This window comes from Lontra canadensis, unplaced genomic scaffold (genome assembly GCF_010015895.1).
Source record: "Lontra canadensis isolate GAN:19392208 unplaced genomic scaffold, GSC_riverotter_1.0 scaffold12, whole genome shotgun sequence".
In the NCBI taxonomy this organism is placed as follows: Eukaryota; Metazoa; Chordata; class Mammalia; order Carnivora; family Mustelidae; genus Lontra; species Lontra canadensis.
In genome coordinates this window covers 9,284,852-9,309,357 of record NW_022631006.1, presented here as the reverse complement: position 1 = coordinate 9,309,357, position 24,506 = coordinate 9,284,852, and the positions used below count along the sequence as shown (strand labels likewise).

Here is a 24,506-nt window from a genome sequence, read left to right as displayed (position 1 = left end):
CATTTTAAAAGTTGGCTGTTCTCAAACAAGAGGTATGAATATGCTGCCTCTGGGTCATTATTATGACAACTGATAGCTAGCTTTCCAGTGACCTACTCTGTCACACGAACTACATAGCCAGAGGTGAGAGAACGAGAAGATTATCACTCATTTAAGTTCAAGAAATGCATTTACCATAGAAGTATTACTTTAATATGCAGTGATTCATTCTTGGTAAAATTTATATATGTGTATATACTGCATTATATGCACACATATGTATTACATAGTACTGTGTTTCATCCCTGTGAGACAGGAAATAAATGTACAGACCCCTTGCTGTACTTGAACAATGGTGATGAGTAAAAGTGGTCTGGTGAAACATTGATCACATTGAGGCCAAAAGACATCAGTAAGAAGGCTTACTGAATTAGACCAGATCCTGAGTGTAAGGAACTTAGCTAGGTTTTTTTTCCTTTTTAAATTTCAGCTCTATTGAGTTATAACCAACAAATATCAATTAGATTCTTTTTAGTCTGCAAGCACCAGCTTTGGAAAATAGACTTCTGGGCCTGCAGGATTATCCTGGGTCTGACTTGGAGATGAACTCAATCACAAACTGACCTTGATAACAAAGAAGTCTTCTGAGAATGCAAGACCAATGATGAATGATTGCTCTGGGCTAGAGGAATTTTCCTGAGCCAAAACTAGATCAACACCTAGACCAAAAGAGAGGGTGCCTTCTCTGCACTCGTATCTGTCAGACTACATTTCTACTTTGTGTAACCATCTTAGTAAATTAACTTCGAAATTATTACACTAGGGATCATATAATTTTGTTTTCTAAGGTTTCCTGACAAAGCAATACTAATAGTTGAGGTCTTCTTTGAGATAGGTCAATCTCAGTCTGGCTAATTATATTAAATTGAAGGCACTAGTAATGTTAGTTCTAATTATACTGAAAATAGCTCTATTCAAGTTATGTAAACTGGCATATACTATTTTTCTAAAGCATTCACCTTCATTAGATTATTTATGCTTTCCTTTTATGAAGGTCCCCACATGGCCATTCCTGGGGCAGAGCAGGGAAACTCCAAAGAAAGCTGCAGCCCCACTGTTACTTACCAAAGTTGTTGCAGCAGCAGTAGCAGGAGAAAGGGCTAAGTTCTATATGTATGTGAGAGAATGATTATTGCAATTGTAGGCTATAAAACACATACCACTTGTATTGTTCCTGAAGGAGGTACTCGATAACCCCTTTTACCAAGGGACTCTAAAGTAATCACACCCTTGAAATAAAAGAAGACAAATTGAGTACAAACTGACGCACATGTAAATAAAAGACTAAAAATAATAAACCATGTAATTACTAACATTTTAGAATTTTACTTGTATGCAAAAATATTTCCATCGATAGGTACATTCGGAGTATGGGACAGTGAGGGTCCAGAAAGGATTACTGTTCTTCCTGGAGATGTTGCAATGAATAATATATAATACTACACTGCTTGAAATTTATATTAAGATATAAAATACAGAAATAAGAAGCTCCTTGACTGAAAAGGAAATAAGGGAGAAGATGGGATTATTCCCTTGTTATCACACGGGAGGATGGAAATGAAGAAGCAATCAGTTTACTGTTCTTTGGACATGTAAGAAGTCAGGAATGCAAAGGGGTCTAAGTCTTAGCCAACAGTGAAGTTAATTTTTCAGTTGGTGAGTTAATTAATATATGGATTTCTGACTATACAGACAGACCAGCATCAACAGACTCATCTGTAAACGTCTTAGAAATGTACAATTTATGATTCTCCCTAGACCTACCAAATCAAAGCTGTATTTTAAGATCCCCCAGATGATATCATATGTACATTAAAGTAGGAGAAGTACTACCATTCTATATTAAGTAGTTTTCTGAGAAGCATGTTCTAGTCACTACAGAAGCCCAAATGACAGCAAACAAGCATAAATTAAAACAAGGAAAGCTAGAATTGCACATGTGAAAGTTTCTAGATAGGCAAGATAACCAAATGACTACAGGTGGTTAATTGTGATATTTAATTCTTAGATAGCTTTCAGAAAGGAAGGCTGATTCATTTAACTGGGGTAACAGTTTCAAGTAGTTAAATAGAATAATTGCATGTTCTACATTTCATATGCCAACATTTTATATTGTACATGCCAAAACACGTTGAACTTCAGTAGAAGTAAATATAAAACAGGACTGTCCCATCAAACATCTCTGTTATTTTTAAGACAGACCAGGGTTGGAGGGTAAAAAAAGCATGCAAATGTATAAAGGAGGGCCAGACTCTGCTATGTGAGTCAAGTGCCAACCTCAGACTATTAAATTAACACATTAATATTAGGAAATATTCGTGGAAATGGTCACTGAAAGGACATAGGTTGTTCTTGTCTAATCTGATTTACCACATGGTCATTTAAAGCATGAAAAAAAGCCTATCAACAAACTGCATTCCTAATCAAAGCAGTAATAAAGCTTTAAACAATTTCTCTCTTACAATCTGGTTTATGTGAAAAAAAGCTATGGTATATAATGCCCCTCTTCTTCCTAGTTCCAGAAAAAAAAAGTAGAATATAACCAAATAATAGCTATCTTTATAATCACATTGCTATAGGCAACACATTACCATTTTCCTTGCTACCTTCCCCTAAATACATTTAAGAGAACTGATGGAGCAAAAACTACAATAAAGACTATATTTAGGGGCGCCTGGGTGGGTCAGTTAGTTAAGCAACTCCCTTCAGCTCAGGTCATGATCCTGGAGTCCCAGGATGGAGTCCCGTATCAGGGTCCCTGCTCAGCAGGGGAGTCTGCTTCTCCCTCTGACCCTCCTCCTTCTCACGCTCTCTCTCTCAAATAAATAAATAAAATCCTAAAAAAAAAAAAAAGGACTATATTTATTTCCTTTAATAGCTTTATTCCTTTATTAACTTTAATAGCTTTATTCCTTTATTAACTTTAATAGCTTTCAGAACATGGTAACAGTAACTATATCAATTTATAAAGACAGTATGTATATTTTTAAAACCTTATAGTATATGCCTACACTTTACAACTATTTCTAAGCAATGTAAGACCAATAGGGGCATTCATAAATTAGGAATTTTAAATACAAATTGGGAAACTATGTGGAATTTCATTAGTATTATTACTAATTTATTATTTGTTATATTTTAATAATTTCATTATTTTAGTTGGTCACCATATTAATGTATCTACCTATAAAAAATGGTAGTGTTTAACATAAAGAAGAAAAATACATTTTTTTCTGGCATTTTAGAATGGAATAGGAAGGTTAAGGTAAACTAAGTTGGGTCAAAATCACACACAAAAACTCCTCAAATTACTCTGCTATAGAGACTATGCAATAAGTAAAACTAAAAGAAGTTTATCTTAATTTGATGAATTACAAATACAAAAAAATAATATATATGGTCCTGTTAATATATAATTGAAGTCATACCATGAATTTACCACTGGCATACATTCCTTAAAACATTTTACCTGGTTCCACCATTCAATAGTTTCTAAACAGTGAAATATTGTTATGTAGCAGCAGTTGGATAACATTTTTACCACTGATGCCCAAATTGGAGAGAGATTATGTGGCTTTGAGCTAATCTTTAAGTGATTATTTAATGAAAAAATCCTGTACCACTTCTATACCACAAAGACAGAATTTTCAGTTCTTGTGCCAAATTGTATGTTTATGAGTCATCTGTGTTATTTGTGATGAGAGATCCCAAGGTGTCTCAGTTCTGCTGGTCTGTAATATATACTATCTTGTCAAAATGTGATCAATCCTTTGAAAATACACTAAACTACCAAAATGTAGAAGAAACAAGATTAATTTTATTTAGTAGGAAAGATTTGTGGTCTAAGATTTGAACTAGGTCATTTACAAAAGGAACCCATTCCAAATGAACAAAATAACCTAGAAAAAATTTAATTACATAATGGGAAGTTTACTGAAGAATATTATCAGAGAACAGCAAGTCAGGGATTCTGAAAGGACAGACTAAGCCAACTCAATAACCTGATTCATACCCTTTCCATATCAAAAGTTGTAATCATTTGTGTGTACTTTCTGGAGACAAAGTGACAAAACCTTGTATCTCTTAATTCTATGTGTTTTAGATGTCAGCTAAAATCAAAGATTAATGCTGGTCTGTTTTTTAAAGGCAGAGTTCAAATTCTCTCTTGCTTGTAAATTTCACTCAAAGACATTTACTTGAGCTGATTTCCAGCCATTTGCTCTTTTATCTTGTTTCTAAGTCATCCTAACAGTCACTGGGGACTTTGTACATTATGACAGATTACAATATTGTAGACCTTACATTTCCCATTCCGTATTACTAAACGTCAATAGAATATGTGAAACTGATGAGATTTATTGATGTCCTGGTAAAGTAAAATGGGTACCTTTTATAGTTCTATTTTAATATTGTAAGCACTCCAGAATGATACATTTATTCTGATACTGAACTTACATCAGTTGTACTTTCCATGTTACTAGTTACCCAAAATTAGCTGTTATTTTTTCTAAATTATACTGGAAAAGTAGATACATCTTTCCATGGTAAATGAATATCAGGAGGTTTTGTGATAACTGGGCAGGTCTGTGAAGGAATGGGTCTTTGTTTTATTTTTTATTTTTTTAAAGGATTTTATTTATTTATTTGAGACAGAAAGATACAGAGAGAGAGCGATGAGCGAGCGAGCACGAGCAAGGGGAGATGCAGAGGGAGAGTGAGAAGCAGACCCCCTGCTGAGCCAGGAGCCTAATGTGGGGCTCGATCCCAGGATGCTAGGATCATGATCTGAGCCAAAGGCAGATGCTTAACCTAGTGAGCCACCCAGGCACCCCTGGGTCTTTGTTTTAGATAATAGTTACTGTTGTGCATCTTTTTGACTATGATCCATAACTAAATGTTATTGGGGAAAGAAAACCTGAATAAATGAGCAGATACCACGATGTTGTTTTTAAATAAAAGTATGAAACACTGGTCATGCTCTTAAATAAAATTTTCAGGGACACCTGGGTGGCTCAGTCAGTTGAGCACCTGTTTTCGGCTCAGGTCAAGGTCCCAGAGTCCTAGAATTGAGCCCAATGTCAGGCTCCGTGTTCAGTGTAGAGTCTGCTTCTCTCTCTCCTTCTGCTCTTGACCTGCTCACGCTCTCTTTCACTTGCTCTCTCTCAAATAAATAAATAAAATCTTAAAAAAAAAAATTCACCCTTAGAATGCAGTAAGGCTAAAATAATTTTCCTTGAGCGAACTGGACCAATAATGAACAGGCTATATTTAGGTCCCCCAAAATGTATAATTTCATTTCCTCTGTTGTTTCTTAATTGCACAGAATTCCCTTTTTACAGCTTTTAGTCCTTGACAATCTAGAAGGCTGGGGAGAGGGATATTAGGAGAGGAATCAATAGGGTCATGTAATAAGCTAGGAAATTCAAGCAGCAAGGCCAGAGCTGTAAACTTCTGTAACTACAGCAATTTGTATTTGTATACAGCAAAGTAAGACCTAACATGAAAACACAGATCTGACTCCCCATTTGATACCACTACTGTAAACTTCTTACAGACTTGCACTGTTAGTCTCCTCTCCATCTTTGTCTTTTGTAAAGTGCTGAAACTAAACATACACTTGGACCCTGTGTCATTTTTGCAGTTGAAGGCTTGTTTTATCCTCAAGTAATCAAAAACAAAAACAGGAAAGATGAAATCATAGGATCATAAGGCTCAAAACTGCTCTAAATTACCCTTGGTTATCTTATTCTCCCCGTTAGAACATACGTATAGAAACAGAAATAGCTAGGATTAGAAATCAACTCTAGGATTAGAAAAAAATGGTCTCAAAACAAATAGGAGAAAGGGGGTAAAAGGGTCTCACAGAAGACTTACTTCACCAAATCGTTAACTAAATCTTCCTGAGATGAGGATCACGTGGGAAGGCAACACTTGTGGGACCAGGGTGCACAGTAAGCACTTGAGAATTTGTGGGAACTCAGCAAGATATGAAATTATAGTGTCACTAATAGTTTTTCATTTTTTCATATCACATAAAAATAAGTAAATTTTCAGCAGAGCCTCAAATGCAAAAGAGGAAATTTGTTGTTACAGCTAGCTGCAAAAGAAGTTGTGAGGTAACATTTTAAAAATTATGTTCAGTTAGCCAACATATAGTAGTACATCATTAGTTTTTGATGGAGTATTCAATGATTGTGAGGTAACACGCTGGTATTTTAGTCTCATTCAGCCTTTAGTTTTCTCTTAAGAAATGCTTTGTTTCAAGCATTGCGAGAAAGCAGTCTTAAATCTCTTTAAAGACATCTGTCATTAAATTGGTTGATGTTAGCAGACAAAGATAATTTTTAAAATACTTGCCATATAAGGAGAGGGAGCATTATCATCTGAAACACTGTAGAATGACACTTCAACGGGAAGAGTCAAATGTGTGGGGCAGAAAACACCACTTGCCCCTACCTCGGCAGTGAAACCATCAACAATGCCAAGAGGGTCTAACCGATAGTTTAAGACAGATTCCTGGAAGACAAAATTTTTAAGAAATAAATTTTAGAAGTTGACACACATCCTGTTTTTCGTCTGTTTTTCATTTAAAGAAATATATTATCACGCTTTCTGGCACTAAAAAAATATGGTTGCTACTCAAATAGAATCCAACAACACATTAAAAAATATCATTCACCACAATCAAGTAGATTTATTCCAGGGATGCAAAGGTGGTTTTAATACTTGCAAATCAATTAATGTGATGCATAACTTCAATAAGAGAAAGATAAAAACCATAGGACCATTTCAATAGACACAGAAAAACATCCATTCATAATAAAGGCCCTCAAAAAAGTAGGGTCTTTAGAGGGACCATACCTCAACATAATAAAGGCTATCTATGAAAACCCCACAGTGAACACCATACTTAAAGGGGAAATCCCCCAAGGTCAGAAGAAAAGGATGTTCACTTTCACTTTTATTCAACCTAGTACTGGAAGTCCTAGTCATAGCAATTAGAAAACATAACATTACATTGTTTATTACACTGAAATTAAAATCAAATTAAATAGGAGTACCTTGGTGGCTCAGTCCATTAAATATCCCACCCATGAGCTCAGCTCAGCTCTTGATCTCATGCTGGGCTTCATGCTGGGCATGAAACCTACATTATTTTATTTTTTTTAAAGATTTTATTTTTATTTATTTGAAAGAGAGACAGAGAGAGAGAGCACAGGAGCAGGGCGAAGGGGCAGAGACAGAAGCGACTCCCTGCTGAGCAGGGAGCCCAATGTAGGGCTCCATCCCAGGATGCTAAGATCATGACCTGAGCTGAAGGCAGCCACTTAACCAACAGCCACCCAGGTGCTCCTGAAGCCTACTTAAAAAGAAAAGAATGACAAATCAAACATAGAACAAACAAATAAGGTGGCTAACATTTCCACGTCCTCACTTCATATGTTTATCAGACCTGTCATCAACTTGTCCCCCATCAATCTTCTACCATTGTATGAAGTTTGGCCTCCTCTCACTATTCCAACTCACACTTAACTATCCTTAAACTTCACCGTTAGTTAAACCTAATTGTTTAATATGTTATTCTTAATCTCTGTAAATAAAAATATGTTCTAACAGAGAAGGTATAATATCAGAAATTTTCATACTCTTCAGAGAGCCTATCCACAAGGTACTGGCCACAGAGAAGCACTTTAAATCTTGTTAATAGTCATATGCAAAGAGAGAGCCAAGCACCTGAAACTTCAACTGAAAAATAATTCCTTCTTTAAAAAATAACATTATATGTGACATATGTTTTATAGTTTAACTTGTCTTTAACATTGGAGAAAAACTTAAAAGCACAGAAATAAAGGGGTGTCTTGGTGGTGCAGTTGATTAAACTTCAACTCTTAGTTCCAGCCCAGGTTATGATCTCATGTTTGTGAGATCAAGCCCCATGTCAAGTCAGCTTGAGATTTTCTATCCCTCTGCTCATGCTCTCTCTCTCAAATAAATAAGTAAATAAGTAAATAAAAAAATCTCCCCCCCAGAACCCCAGAAATACAAATAGAGAAGTTTCTTTTTTTTCATTTCTTTCAAGCTCACTTGCTGAAAATCACTTTTAACAATTTAGTGCTATCTTGCTAGGTATGAAAAACATTTTAAACTTTTCACAAGCTCTCATTTATATACATATATCATACGTATACACATTTATCATGAAATGTGAGTACCATATCTTTGATTCAGTAGTTGTCTGGGAAAAAAGGAACACTGGAAGCCGTCACAAGCCTGATAGTTTGTGTACTGTAAAGTTCAAACTGTGACATTAGCAATTCTGAAATTCCCAATCAAAAAGCTAACAACAAAAGACCTATGTTATAACCAAGCTTCTAACCTCCCTTCTGCCCTGCAATCAATCCAATGCATATTCTGTGATTTGACCACTCAGTCTCATGGCTGCAACTCTCTTCCCTACCACCATTAACCTAGCTCAGACCCTCACAACCTCTCCTCTGAACAAGTACATCTTCTAATTAAGTCCTTCCTCCTCTAGTGTATCCTTGGTATTACGGGCAGAATTGTTTTTCTACAAACAAACAAAAGGTATTATTATCACCTACTAGACAAAACTTCATGCTTCCTGCTATTAGATCAAGTCAAATCTTCCTAGCATGGCATGTAAGTCCTACCCTAGGTTTCTTGACTCCTCTCTCCCCACTTGCACAGAGTCTCATGCTCCAAGTCAAGCTGATGCTTTCCAACATCATCATATTCTGTTGCTACTTTTGCAAATGTAGTTCCCTGTCTAAAATCCCTTCCCACTCCTCATGCAAATTTAGTTGACAAATTCCTACTTATCTTTTGTAACTAAGCTCAAGGGACAGTTCCTCAGTAAAGCTTTCCTCAGTTCCTTTAGCATAGAGTGGATATGGGAGGACTGAGTTAATTTCTTTTACAATGATAATTACTTGAGTTTATAAATCACTTACATATTCAGTTGACTGTAATATCTATAAGGCAGGAATGTTATCTAGCTTTGTACTCCTAGCATACAGCACAACACATGGTAGTTACTCAAAAATATTTCCTAGGGGCGCCTGGGTGGCTCAGTGGGTTAAAGCCTCTGCCTTCGGCTCAGGTCATGATCCCAGGGTTCTGGGATTGAGCCCGCATCGGGCTCTCTGCTCAGCTGGGGGCCTGCTTCCCCCTCTCTCTCTGCCTACCTGTGATCTCTGTCAAATAAAATCTTAAAAAAAAATCTTAAAAAAATATCTCCTAAATAAAATAAATCTAAAGATGGGTAACATTTTCATAGGAAGAACACATAAAACATTATTATAGATAAGGCCAATGGCCTATATTAGTTTCTGACTTTATTCAGCTTTTAATGACTTTAATATATTAGCAACGCATGCTAGACCCTCCTCAGTGCAAAACAAGAAAAGGAAATACAGGTATGGATCACAAAGTAAGAAATAAAACTGACCCAATTTGTAGAAGATATGAGTATCTATGTAAAAAAAACCCCAAAGAACAACAACAAAATCAATAAAATCAATAAACTGAGCAAGGTCATAGGCAATTACACACACACACACACACACACACACACACACAAAATCAATCACTTGTATTTTAATATACAGCAATGAAGGACTGAAAGTTAGAAAACTTTCTTTAAAAAAATTTTTTTTTTAGAGAGGGGAAAGAGAGCATGCACCAGGGGGAGGAAGATGGCAGAGAGAGAAGAGAATCCTTTTTTTTTTTTTTTTAAAGATTTTATTTATTTATTTGACAGATATCACAAGTAGGCAGAGAGGCAGGGAGAGAGAGAGAGAAGGAAGCAGGCTCCCTGCTGGGCAGAGAGCCTGATGTGGGGCTCGATCCCAGGACCCTGGGACCATGACCCGAGCCGAAGGCAGAGGCTTTAACCCACTGAGCCACCCAGGCGCCCGAGAGAAGAGAATCTTAAGCAGGCTATGTGCTGAGTGTAGAGCCCAACAAGGGTCTTGGGTCTCAATCCCACAACCCCTGAGACCTCAGCCTGAGCCAAAATCAAGAGTTGGACAATCAATTGCACCACCCAGGAACCTGAAAATTAAAAACCTTTTAAGTATAATTTATAGTATCACCTGAAAACATGGATTAGTTAGATATAAATCTACAAAAGTATGTTTTTTTAAGATATATGCATGCTGAAAACTACAAAAAAAAATCAATGAAAAAAATAAAATTTTTAAATTTTAAAAAATCAATGAAAAAGAATAGCTAAATGAATGCAGAGATACACTATATTCAGATATGAAAAGATTTAATATTCTGGGGCACCTGGCTGGCTCAGTTGGTAGAACATGCAACTCTTGATCTCAAGGTTATAAGTCTGAGCCCCACACTGGGTGTAGAGGTTACTTAAAAATAGAATCTTAGGGGCGCGTGGGTGGTTCAGTCATTAAGCTTTCGCCTTCGGCTCAGGTCATGATCCCAGGGTCCTGGGATTGAGCCCCGCATTGGGCTCCCTGCTCTGCCAGAAGCCTGCTTCTCCCTCTCCCACTCCTCCTGCTTATGTTCCCTCTCTCGCTGTGTCTCTCTGTCAAATAAATAAATAAAATCTTTAAAAAGATAAAAAATTTAAAAAGCTAAAAAAATAAAATCTTTTAAAAAAAGAGTTAATATTCTTAAGATGTCATATTCCATGTACTGATCTATATCAATGCAATCCAAACAAAATCTCAGCATACTGTTTTGTAGAAATAGATAAACTAACTCTAAAATTTACATGAAGAAGGTGAAAGGAACTTGAATGGTGACAGCGATTTTGAGAAAGGAGAACATGTTAGACAACTCAAATTAATTCATGTCAAGATTAGAATAATATGACATTCATGTTCATAAAAATCAAACAGTTGATTATAAACTTCGTGTCATATATAAATATTAACTCAAAATGGATCAGAGAACTAGATGCAAAAGCTGAAACAATAAGATGTCTAGGAAAAAAGTTTCCTGACTTTGGATTAGGTAAGTAGATCTCAACCAGGGACGTATGTCAGTGTTCAGAGACTTCTTTTTTTTTACCTGCTACAACTGGAGGGAGGGGCAGACAGTGGTACTGGACTGTAATGGTTAGAGGCCAAGGATTCGGTTAAATATCCTACAATGCTTAAAACAGATCACATAACAAAGAATTATCTGGCTCACATATCAATTGTGCCAAGGTTGAGAAAACCTGGGTTAGAAAAAGTTTTTTTTTTTTTAAAGATTTTATTTATTTATTTGACAGACAGAGATCACAAGTAGGCAGAGAGGCAGGCAGAGAGTCCTGGGATCATGACCTGAGCTGAGAGCAGAGGCTTTAATCCACTGAGCCACCCAGGGACCCCTAGGAAAAGATTTTTCAGATACAACATCAAAATCAAGATCCATAAAAGAAAATAATAAATTGGACAAAATCAAGGTGCCTGGGTGGCTCATTCAGTTAAGCATCTGCCTTTGGCTCAGGTCACGATATTCACAGCAACTTTATTTTTAATTTTATTTTAATTTTATTTTTTTTAAGAGAGAATGCACCAATGTGTGGAGAGGGGTGAAGTGGAGAGCAGTGGGAAAGGGAGAGAGAGAATCTTAAGCAGGATCCATGCAGGGCTCAATTGCATGACCCTGAGATCATGATCTGAGCTGAAATCAAGAGTCAGATGCTTAAGCAACTGGAGCCACCCAGGTACCCTCACAGCAGTTTTACGTGTAATAGGCCAAAACTGGAAACAAAGAACCCAAAGGTCGAGAGTGATGTACATGAATAAACAATTGTGCTATATCCATATTGTGGCCATAAAAAGGAATGAACTCTTGAAACACAGGACTTGTATAAATTAAAAAGGACCTGTGAGCTGGACAGTCTCAGAACCTCTCTGTATTTTTCTACTGAAGTCAAGTGAAAATGTATGCATATCTGCACAAAGTACATTCCAGTGTACTGATCTTTTAACCATCTTCCCTAAGGTTTTCACATATCAGATGCTCCTTATCCCCCCTCACAAATTTTCTTGTAAAACAAAGGTTGCAGAACATCTGACACTCACAGTAGCCTTATGCAATTTTAAAATAATGACAGAGAATACAGAGTTCAACATCTCTGAAGTGATACCTTGAAAGTGACATGGAAAAGAAATCAATTCACCATAAGTCTTTTCATTTTAAAACTTTGGAAGATAGCCTAAAGACAGCATACTCTTAACATATTAAACCACCAAAATTCCAATGAAGCTATCAAAACTACAAATTTTAAATTATTTTCCCATAAAATCTCACCAATTAAAATCATCCTTAAAACCCCATTTACAGGTTCACGTTCAAGGCTGTTCTTTCTCTCTTTTTTTTTAATTGATGTGCATTTGGCACATAATATTACATTAGTTTCAATATTTAAGATTGTTTTCTAATTAAGGATAACTAATCCCGTAATACAGTTGATCCTAAGTAGAAATATTCTTATTAAATAAAATAGCACATTATTGGAAACCTTTACCCATTCAATTTTTTAAAAATAATCTTATTTTATAACAAAGTTATTTTATATATTTTGTTATTTTATAACAAAGTTATATATTATATAACAAAGTTTATATATTTTGTTATTTTATAACAAAGTTGCAAATATAGTTCAAAGAACCATTTGATTTTGTAAGTCAACCTCTTCATCGTGAAGGGGCTGTTATCAGCCCACCACCTCCTACCTGGGTTTTAGAGCCAGTACCACCATGTGAGGTGTGGTTAAGTCCCTTTTCTAGCTAGATTAATGGATACCTCACTCCACTTTACCAAGTTCTCAATCATTCCTACAAAGTACCAGTTCTAGGATGTCACTATCAACAATTCTAACTTTGCTTCTTACAAAAAGGAAGGGGGAAAGGAAAAAGCAAAGGAAAGAAGGTGATTTCAAGGATTTGAAAAATACAATTCATTTACTTATTTCCCTTTCACAAACAAATGACATAAATAACACCCTAGATCTAAGGTAAAAAAATGCCAACTCTTAAAATAATTTTGAAAAACATTACCTCAAAATTTCCTAAGAGACTAAGACTTGTTAGAGGTGGAGCACTAGAACTCAGAAATGGTTTTTCATGAATATCTGGATCATCTTCAATGTTTAAACATGGCCGAGGACTATTAAAAAGAAAATCAGCAAGTGAACACATTAAGCACAATATTTTCTGACTTTTTGTACAAAATTAAAGTAGGAGAATTTGATCAATTTTAATTTTACTTAAGCTATAAGAAAAAATTAATCCTACCAAATTTTAAGATATGAGATATTTTGTTTAAAACTCTGGTTTGATTTTATGGTCTTTGTTATAATATTTGACAAAAAAAAAGGTAATATCCTAGAAAGTTTTAAGAAAGAATTTATAATATATCACTTAGTGGCATCTACTAGAAATACATAACACAGTTTTTTATCAGTGTTCATTTTCAGTTAAAAATGAGAATACAATGGCAAAATTATGTGACTAAAGAAAATAATGAGAGTATTACTTGTCAACGTGGAACACACTTCCAAGGCTTTTTCGCAAAGAAGTGTAAGGCGAAGGAGGAGGCAAATGACCAGAAATAATCAAACTTACTTAAGTGTTAAAACCAATGTGTTTATTGTGATGACGGATATATAGTAGCTACTCAAGCTACTCATTTTCTTATTTTCTCCCTTCTTCATCACTAATCATTGTGTGTGAAATAATATTTAAAATAACCAACTAGAAAATAATACTCCTGTTAAAATTGTGATTTTAGAGTAAACATTTATTGTACAAGACTAGAAATTAGTGTAATATTATTTCACAAATACAAACGAACTTTATTTACTTTTTTTATGTAGGCTGTGTTTACTACGTTAACTGTTAAGATTACTGCTCATTTCCAATGGTGGGTTACTGATTAACTATGACATCCTTCACCACCTCTGATACATGTCTTTTTGGTGTGGTTTGCCCTGTAACTTCAGGAATCACAGTTTAATATTTTATGAGTTACAAGAAGATTTCCAGAGGGAATCTAAAGATATACGGGATTTTTCTCTGTGGAAAGCACAGAACATAATTTCTGACATATCTAAGTGACAAGTACAAATGAATTTTAAATACCTTCGAGATGATAAGTTTTTCAGATGCAGTAATGAAGAATCCAAATCAAAGCAACCTGATTGTGTCTTTCTTTGAGGAACCTAAGGTCAAAATAATCATTTGTGATATTTAAAAACACTGTATTTTTTTCTTGAATTAATAGACTACTTTTCAAACAAAAGCTGACCATATCTGGCAAATAATAAAACTTCTCCCCAAACTGCCTACTTACAATCATGCTCTTTATTACATATTGTTCTTATGTTTTCATTTTATTTACTGATAGGAAAAAATAGAAAATTAATAAAAGCACTTTTACTAGGTTTTGAGTTTTTAAGAAGCATAATTTGATTTTTTTATAAAGCCAAATCTTACATAGAATCCTGATATAGAAAAAGACTTCTACTTTTTTATTTTATTATATATAGTTGATCCTTGAACGACACAGGGATTATGGGGCACTGACCACCCCCCCAACCCTCTGCAGTTGAAAATTCTCATGTAAGTTTTGGCTTCCCCAAAACTTAACTACTAATAGCCTGTTGTTGATTGGAATCCTTACCATTAACATAAATAGCTGATTAACACATATTTTGTACGTTATATGGATTATGTACTGTATTACATTCTTAAAACAAAGCTAAAGAACATGTTACTAAGAAAATCATAAAGAAGAGAAAATACATTTACAGTAAAACAAAAACAAAAACAAAAACCCCACATATAAGTGGACCTGGGCAGACCAAACCCATGTTGTTCAAGGGTCAACTGTACTACTGTCTTTTGCGGGGTAATAAAAGATTGGTAGCTTTAAAATTAAAAGAAACAAACAAAAAAATTAAATAATGATGCCAGCTCTGCTGCTCCTTAGTCCATCCCCACTCCACTGTATGTTTCCAAGAACCCTGGAGCTGCACAGAGAACAGGATTAAAAAATACTACTCTGCATGTTCAAAAACCATTGTATACCCCATTACATTTAAGACACCAATCAAACCAGCTAGCTAAAAATACCCTAAAGATGAAAGATCCAGATGTAAAATAAACGTAAAATCACATATAACATACAAATTAGAAAGACTTGTTTAATATTCTAGAAAATATTAAATACATAAACCTATTAAATATGATACTGAAAGTCTAAACAGTCTCAATATTTTGATTTGTACAAGTATACCATGATATTTTTTATAGTCAGAAGTATAAAGTTCTGACTATAAAATGTGAAGTTAATGTGAAGTTTTCTATCTAAACTCTCATGTCTTGAATTTGGAAAGTTCTTTCACTTCTTCTGATACCGAATTTTCCTTTTTCCGTCTAGTCCTACTTTTTGGAGTTTGTACCAGACTTACACTGAACATCTCATTTTATCCTCCATGGCTCTTTCACATTTTACCATGTCTCTTCCTTTCTGTACTTCATTTGAGATGCTTTCTTAATATCTGTCTCTCCACTCACTGATTTAGTCCAATTAGCTGAATCCATCTGTTAATCCATCTGCAGTTTTATGCATACATGTGTGTGCATACACAGCAATTAAAATATTTTTCATATTTACAATTTCGATTGTACATGTACACATGTTCTTACATCTCAACCCCTGTCCCACCAGAGGCATTAAACCCTAGCATTGTATTAGGTTTGGATATCCTAGAGGGCCAAAATTTGCCCCAAGTTTGGAGATTTATCTTTCTTTCTCTTACATTATCTTATGTATTTAAGGGTTATATTATATATTATTTTATGTTAAAAGTTATATTCTATCAGGACATCTGCGTTTGAGGAGGAAGGGTCTGCCTTTATCAGTTCAGTCTACCATACTAAACAGAAGTCTACAGTGCCTTTTATATCAGTATGATGCTAACCAGTTTTTTTTCCTCATCACTCAGGCTTTTTGAAAGCATCCCATAGGTAGGTCAAATATTTGGGGTTATTTTAAATTGTTTGGAATTTAATTTCTCTAAAACAAACATCTATGGTCCACGTTACAAGTTTAAATTCTAGATTTCTTATTCAATAATTATTTTTTGAACATAGGCCAGGTACTGTATCCTTTCAGTTTACATAACACAGATAAAGCAACAGAAATTATCATGTCAGTAGCAAAACATACATGTTTTCACTTCTGCTGTGATATTGATTACTTGCCTCAGGTTTAACTGAAATGGCAGGTATAGCAACTAACTATTGATTGCTTACTAACCATCCTCACAAGACTAAGAGACCATATCACCCCCTTTTTAATGATGAAGAAACTGAGGCTCAGATTATATTATTGAACTAATGTCACAAATGTCACACAGATAGGGTGACATCAGTGTCACTCCAAAGGAACACTCTTGACCACTGCACTCAGATCTACAGATCTATTTGTAAACGTGGAGTAGGGCGATTTCTGTGTCTCAAAATAAGATGTGGCATGGCTTCCAGGTCAAAGACAACCACAAATTTGATTCCCAAATGACCCACCTGATGGTGTCAACTAGCTTTAGTGCTAAGATACAAATTTATTTATACAAACTCACTTGACACTAAATACTTTCTTGATATTTAGTAACAATTAAAATATTAGACAAAAGAATTTCAGAGAAATCTTATAATCCTAATATTTTTATTCTTGCTTTTAGCCTTTCCCTGTATTAACATAGAGTTACTAAGTATATCAAAAAATAATATGTTTTCTAACTGGAAATTTCTGTTAAAGGTATTTAAATTTTTTTTCAATTACAATTTGGATAAAATGATTTGTAAACATTTTAGATGCTTCCAACTTTAAATATGAAATAAGAGGGAAAAAACCTTACAGGACTTGAAAGAAGAGGCAATCCAGTTCGAGGATGAAAGGCTCTGGTTGAAGTTCCATCTAAGGAATGAAAATTATGTTTCCGCCAGACACTTGAATGTTTCACTGGTATAGTCTTCTGCTAGGAAAATAATTAGATTGTAATGGTAATATTTAAGTAATTTTTTGTTTAGTCTTATTCCTAATCCATACTGAAGTATTACATCCTTGGTGGTGAAGCTAATGATCTATAGATCTGTATTCACACACACACAAACACACACACACACACACACATTTATTTTAATCAGAAAAAAATGTCCAAGTTTTTTCTAGGATACTGAATAAACTCAAATATTCTAAAGAAACTATGTCCAAATATAATTGCCTTATCAACATATGGTCATATTTATAAATACTCAGAGTCTAACAATGGCTAAGCCAACATCTGATGTTTTTAATTTGTGAAAAAAAGTACTCACAGGTAGAAAAAAACAGAATGTTCTAAAATACACCACATTTTTGAAGTGATACAGGAAACAGGCTAATTCTTCAAAATTAAGCAAGTTTAAACCCAAACACCAGAAATTCCTAAAAACACATGAAAATCAGAAAAGACTAATTTGGGCCCTGGCTCTGCCATTTGCTAGCTTTGTGACCTTGGGCAAGATACTTAATCTCTCCAAGCTGAGAATCCTCATTTGTAAATTGGAATTAGTAATAACACCTGACCTCATAGTTTAGTGAAAGGATTAGGTATACCAACATGTGTAAAATATTCAGAAAAAAAGCCTGGGCACTTAGTAAACACTTTATGATTATATTTAAAACAAGAATATGAGGGATGCCCGGGTGGCTCAGTTGGTTAAGCAGCTGCCTTCAGCTCAGGTCATGATCCTGGTGTCCTGGGATCGAGTCCCACGTCGGGCTCCTTGCTTGGCAGGGAGCCTGCTTCTCCCTCTGCCTCTGCCTGCCACTCTGCCTGTGCTCTCTCTAGCTCCTCTCTCTCTGACAAATAAATAAATAAAATCTTAAAAAAAAAAAACAAGAATATGAAAAAGTAACTCTTAGGACCTTGAAAAATATTATGGCCAAATTAAGCCACCCTATTAGGTACCAGGAGGGATCAAGAAAAGCTAACTGTTTGTGTGACAATTACAAATTTAGTAAATTGGAAACTATCATTTGATTAAATCCATGTTAGAGAACTAATTTTAGTGATGAAAATGAACTAAGGTCATTCAGATTTGGATCAATGCAGTAAAGAAGTTGTTTTCAATATAATTAAGATTTAAATGTGATAATACTTATAGAAATAAAGGAAATTTAAGCATTATGGTTTTCTAAAGTTAAAAAATGGTTTGGTTAGAAAGTTAAATAAAATGGAAATAATTGAAGTATCTTATTTACATAATGCATGGAAGGTTTACAAAATATTTTAAAATCTGTTATTTGATTGTCACAATTGAGAGAGACCCAAGAGATTGATCATTCTTATTTTAAAACTGAGGAGACTGAGGTTTTGAAAAGTTACATGACTTAGTCAGTGTGACTCAAGGACCAAATTGTGAAGTCAGGACTGGAACCCAGGTATTCTGACCAACAGCCTAGTGATTTCACTATAGATATTCTGAAAATCCTTAGATGAGTGGTGACATAACACAATGGGCACACTGAATTAGGTCAGAGCTGCTAACAAACAATATGTTAAGCTAATGAGCTTACATTTCTGACTATTTACTCTCCAGCACTTGCCCATAATACTGAAATAACCAACAAAGGGCAACAGGAAGAATTTACCTAACATTTGCTTTTAACTGGGTTATTTTGAAAGGACGTTATTTTACTGCAGGTTTATTCTGACAGACTGTATACTATAATTAATGGGCACCTTGGGCCTTTATAACTAGAGTTCCTGTAAACAAAATTCAAACCATAATAAATGTTCAAGAAATATATTTGAAATATTAGACGTTACCTACCAATACCTCTGTACTTTTCAGTCGTTCACATGTAGACAAACAGTTTTTTATAGTCTTTCTCTGAGAACAGTTCTGCAACTTCTCATCAACTGTTTCTTCTTTCTTATCCTGTTCATTTTTCAATGAGTCTGGCTTTTTGCATTTGAAAACTTCATTATCGTTGAGATAATTTTCTACACTATTAAGTTGAGTATTTTGTTCACATGTCTTGGGCCTTTTTGAGTCTTTATTTGAGCACTTATTTTCATGTTTGTTCAAATATCCAGACATTTCCAACATAGTAGTTTTTATTTTTGAGTTATTTTTCTTGGGATTCTCAAATTGGTGATTGTTAAAAGATTCTGGATTACAATTTTCATTTTTTATTACTTTTTCCTTATACTTATTTGTGCAAGTCTGTTTGTCAATACTGTTGCAATTTGAATACTTTTTATCAACTTCATGGATAATTTCTTGCTCCTTAAATTGACAGTCAGAAAGTGCAGTTTCCAATCTAACTATCAAATCTAAGTTATTTTTTTTGCAGTGAGACATATTTGAGGGAGTCAAAACACCAGTAGCTTTGTTCTGTGTCTCTAGAAATGTATTTTGAATGATTTCATTAGGATTGTCCTGATACAGAGTTCTTCTTATTTGAGGTTTCAAAGAGGACTTGACTTTACTATTGCATTGAAAAGAACTCAATGATTTATTGGGTATTAAGTTTTCCCCTTCACTGCTGTCTTCTAATAAAGAAAATTTTGTATTAGAAATGGAAGTGGAGGTGTCATCCCTGTTTTTCTTCAACAAACTTTTGTCTTCATACAAACTCCTGAATACTTTAGAAGGAACCGAATTGGAGTCATGCATTTTGAATGACTGCCGGGACATATGTGACACTGTTGGATCAATATGCTCCAAGTGTTGAGCAATCCTTGCGATAACATCTTGGCGCTCCTGGAGTAAAGAGCCTATCAAAGGATTAGTCTCACCAACAGACTGACGAGAATAAAGACCATCAGAAATGCCAGAGGCACTTTGAGGAGTTTCTGGTTTTACTTGAATTTTTCCCTCACTGGTGTCTTCTGAGGAGGTAAGCTCTGGACTACCAAAAGAAACAGAGAATGTTTCTTTACATTTTCTCACATTTTCTTTTTCCTGTGAAACGCGGAAAAGTTTTGAATTAAGTGAACTAGACTGCTGCATATTAAATGGATGTCCAGAAACATGTGAAGTGCTTGGATCACAATGAATCAAATGCTGAGCAATTCTTGCAATAACTTCTTGTCGCTCCTGAATTAAAGAGTCTATTAAAGGATTAGTCTCACCAACTGATTGCCAGGAACTCTGGTGGCTAGAGACACTAGAATCAATCATTGAAAATGATTTTAAAGTTCTCACTGGTGTTTCATGTGACTTTTTATCTCCTCTACCACTGAAGCCCAGAATATTGGCTTGACATGTTCCATGGTCAGATTTACTGCCAGTGCCTGGATACAGTTTGACATTTTTGACGGCTGCAATACATTCTGGAGTTGTGCCATTTTTTGCATGTAATATGCTTTCGGGTGCCATGGTCCAAGACTGTTTGCTACACAGACGCTGTGAACTATTTGTATTACTTTGTTCTGCTTCCTTAGAATTGCGGTGCTGATGGGCTTTAAGTTCATGTTCTTGAATTCTTTTCTCATAAAGGCCAATATTAGCATGAATACTACAGGTCAACATTGGGTAATTAGATTGTCTGGGCAAGGACTGAACGCTGACTTTCAAGGCCACATTGTGAGAAACATTGGGAACAGGAAACACATGTTCAATCGGAGTCTGTGAAAAATTCCACTGCAGGTCTACATCAGCAGCACTGATTCTAGAATTGTACAGGAAAAATAGGGAATCAATGGATTATAATATTTGTAACATTATTGTATATTATAAAAAAATTTCAGATCATCATATACTTATCTTTGTTTACATTAATTACTGTTAAAGGGAATTAAAAAGGCTTTACTTTCAACTACTTTACCATGCATGTCATTCTGATAAAACCAATAAAAGAGGGGCGCCTGGGTGGCTCAGTGGGTTAAAAGCCACTGCCTTCGGCTCAGTCATGATCTCAGGATCCTGGGACCAAGCCCCGCATCCGGCTCTCTGCTCAGCAGGGAGCCTGCTTCCACCACTCTCTCTGCCTGACTCTCTGCCTACTTGTGATCTCTGTCTGTCAAATAAATAAATAAAATCTTTAAAAAAAAAACAATAAAAGTATAATAGTTTTTTTAAGATTTTATTTATTTATTTGAGAGAGAGACAGAGAGAGCATAAGAGAGAAGAAGGTCAGAGGGAAAAGCAGACTTCCCATGGAGCTGGGAGCCCAACGCATGACTCGATCCCGGTAGTCCGGGATCATGACCCGAGCCCAAATCAGTTGCTCAACCAACTGAGCCACCCAGGCACCCAAAAAGTACAGTAGTTTATGCTTAGAACAGGGATGATCTTTTTAAGAACACTAGACTACTTAAGCATTAAGGCTCGAGAATATTGTAAGTTAAAATTATTTGTCAAAACAGGAAAAGTGGATTTTGTATTTACTACTAAATAAATGGATTCAGCTAATTCTGTTGTACAAGGTGATGAAGAGATACTAGTGATCTCATGGCCACCTGCCTACAGAGTCAATTAGAGAGCTGTTCAGCATCCTATAAATTTACAGTTTTCACAATACAAAAATTAAGTCTACCATTATGGAAATTCAGCAGCCCAGAAAGTTTTTCTACTGTATTTATAATGGCAGCATTAAGTCCATTGTTGGTTCTTGAAAGCTAAGAAATGCTCTGAAAACTATTCTATACCAAATTTAACCCAAAAAGCAAAGTTCATAGTGATTCCCATTTAAATTTCCCTAACTTGTTTTGAGAACAACTTCAGTAAATTTTATCTACTTACATTTAGAAATGAAGGAAATTAACTGTTTAAAAGGTAAACTATCATTCAGTAGCTAACATAATTGAATACACACTATTCTTATTTTGCCCAAGACATACCTGTAAAGAATATTTCGTGGAATAGCACCATGAGAAACACTCAGCCAAGCACTTAATTGGGAAAAAAACACAAATGAGCGGACAGCCAACAGAAGAGTCTTCTCTTCAATAAATCGATCTCCACTCCTAAGGGAAGGAAAAAGTATCATTTAAATGCCAGCAAGTATGAAATGACTTAATTGCAGAAAGATAGGAGCTAAAACAAACATTCAGATGTGTGTTTTCAAGAGTCTAGACATGCATTAACTAGTGTCACTGCAAGTCACATAAGTACTAAATGTCTAAATTTTACCACATAAATAGAATTCAAAGACATGGCATATTACTAAAATAATTTATAGAAAGCAATGGAAAGCCTGATTTACCAACAACAACTTCAACAGTACAACAACTTACTGTCGAGGAACTGGCTCCAAAATCCATCTTTCTAATAATAATGCATCTTGCTTAATTGCAGGATCATTGAGATCAATTCCTTCTGTGGTGGGCCCATCATCACTGTAGCAGCAGTCTGGGAGTAGCATGACTTCCACCATGATTGGAAGGTTATTCTTCCACAACAACGAGACCTCAGATCTAGTTCTTCTGGCTTGACGACACTTAAGGGGAAATGAATATAAGCAAAATGTCTCAATTGCTCAAGGAATTTTATATTTAAATTTTAAAACTGTAATTGCAAAAAGACATCTATATGAGAAATGAGTCACCAATGGCAGAGCTTTGCTTAGGCTCGTCTATTTAGAGTTCATCATTAAGTAATGGATTGATGCTATTGAGTTCCATAGTGCGGATTAGTACTAAACAGGTATGATGCAAATTTTCTTGGGGGTTATTTTTATTTTGTGGAAAAATAACTGCCATAACACAGTATCTGATAGGCCTTCAGGTGGCCTAGCATAGTTTGTTAATTGTATCACTGTTACAGAAGAAAGATTCATGCCAAGTGAAAAGCTAAATATTAAAAATTCATTTTCACTAAATACTCAAAAAAGACAAGATTTTAAAAGTATAAATTTAGAGTAAGAAAGGAACTGTTGAGAAAATTCCTTTTAACAAATTATACACTACCTACCAGACTAAATATTTTTAAACATTAATATGATAGCAAAAATTTGGGGGGAAAAAAGTATCAGAGGGATACTGACTAATGCAAGGAAAATAATCATGAAGATAATTCCACTAAATAAACATAAAGTCAGTAGTAATAATCTTAATTCTGGTGTGTGAGAAAGCAGGTATGAAATTGGCTGTCAACATGTATGCTGATTTGCAAAGCTACCTACAGTGCTTTCAAGAGTCAAGGTAATTAGCTATGGTCCAGGATTAGGATTTTTTTCACTATAGTTTATTTTTTTTATTTTTTTTAATATTTTATTTATTTATTTGAGAGAGACAGAGATAGTGAGAGAGAGCACAAGTGGGAAGGAGATGGAGCAGATTCCCTGCTGAGGAGGGAGCCTGACTTGTGACTCAATCCCAGGACCCTGGGATCGTAACCTGAGCTGAAGGCAGATGCTTACCCGAATGAGCCACCCAGATGCCCCTTGGCCTCTCTTTCTCTCTCTTTTTTTTTTTTTTTAAATTTTTTAAAATTTAATTTCTTTTCAGTGTAACAGAATTCATTGTTTATGCACCACACCCAGTGCTCCAAGCAATACGTGCCCTCCATAATACCCACCACCAGGCTCCCCCAACCTCCCACCCCCCCGCCCCTTCAAAACCCTCAGATTTTTCAGAGTCCATAGTCTCCCCCTCCAATTTCCCTCAACTCCCTTCTCCTCTCCATCTTCCCATGTCCTCCGTGTTATTTGTTATGCTCCACAAATAAGTGAAACCATATGATATTGACTCTCTCTGCTTGACTTATTTCACTCAGCATAATCTCTTCCAATCCCATCCATGTTGCTACAAAAGTTGGGTATTCATCCTTTCTGATGGAGGCTATGAACATTGGGGTACAGATGGCCCTTCTTTTCACTACATCTGTATCTTTGGGGTAAATACCCAGTAGTGCAATGGCAGGGTCATAGGGAAGCTCTATTTTTAATTTCTTAAGTAATCTTCACACCGTTCTCCAAACTGGCTACACCAACTTGCATTCACTATGGTTTTTTAACTAATTTTATGTGAAACTAATTATATGTGAACACTGGAATTACGATGTAACACAGATGACAAAATTTAAACTAGTTTGTATAAATATAAATAAAAAGTACTCAACACACAATTCTCACCTGAGCCAGCTTGTCACTGCATTCATGTTTGCTAGTTACTGGGTAACATGACTGTGCTGGAGGGCAATGGAAACTTTCCGTGCGACCTTTTACAGAACATTCAGGTGTTCGACCTTCTGTTATTAACAAGGCCAAAGAGACCAAGAACTCCTCTGCATCATATTCAAAATATTCATCTAGAGTATCTGGTATTAAAAAAAAAAAAAGAAAGAAAGAAGAGTCTTCAGTTTAATGTATTCTTTATAAGAACTCACTTTTTATACCTAAAATACCTAATGTCACAATTCATATTAAAGTATATTCACTAACAAAGAGTAAAAGAGGAATAAAAATTAGGCAATTAAAATATA

At 35.1% G+C, this 24,506-nt stretch overlaps 1 protein-coding gene across 10 annotated transcripts in view; it reads right to left on the bottom strand.

Moving 5' to 3' along the window:
• Nucleotides 1–24,506, bottom strand: part of FAM214A (family with sequence similarity 214 member A) — a 90,765-nt gene that overhangs the window by 5,161 nt on the left and 61,098 nt on the right. For 7 of the 10 annotated variants that reach the window (XM_032856440.1, XM_032856442.1, XM_032856437.1 and 4 more), the window contains 9 exons: nucleotides 24,157–24,341; nucleotides 22,319–22,521; nucleotides 21,923–22,048; nucleotides 18,906–20,751; nucleotides 16,946–17,065; nucleotides 14,163–14,242; nucleotides 13,080–13,188; nucleotides 6,397–6,555; nucleotides 1,200–1,268 (listed from right to left, as the gene is read on the bottom strand). In XM_032856440.1, the coding sequence (XP_032712331.1) occupies nucleotides 1,200–1,268; nucleotides 6,397–6,555; nucleotides 13,080–13,188; nucleotides 14,163–14,242; nucleotides 16,946–17,065; nucleotides 18,906–20,751; nucleotides 21,923–22,048; nucleotides 22,319–22,521; nucleotides 24,157–24,341 (2,897 nt within the window). Of the gene's footprint in view, nucleotides 1–1,104; nucleotides 1,269–6,396; nucleotides 6,556–13,079; nucleotides 13,189–14,162; nucleotides 14,243–16,945; nucleotides 17,066–18,905; nucleotides 20,752–21,922; nucleotides 22,049–22,318; nucleotides 22,522–24,156; nucleotides 24,342–24,506 lie in introns of all 10 variants that reach the window. The other 3 variants (XR_004382552.1, XM_032856435.1, XM_032856443.1) reach the window with 3 other exon arrangements.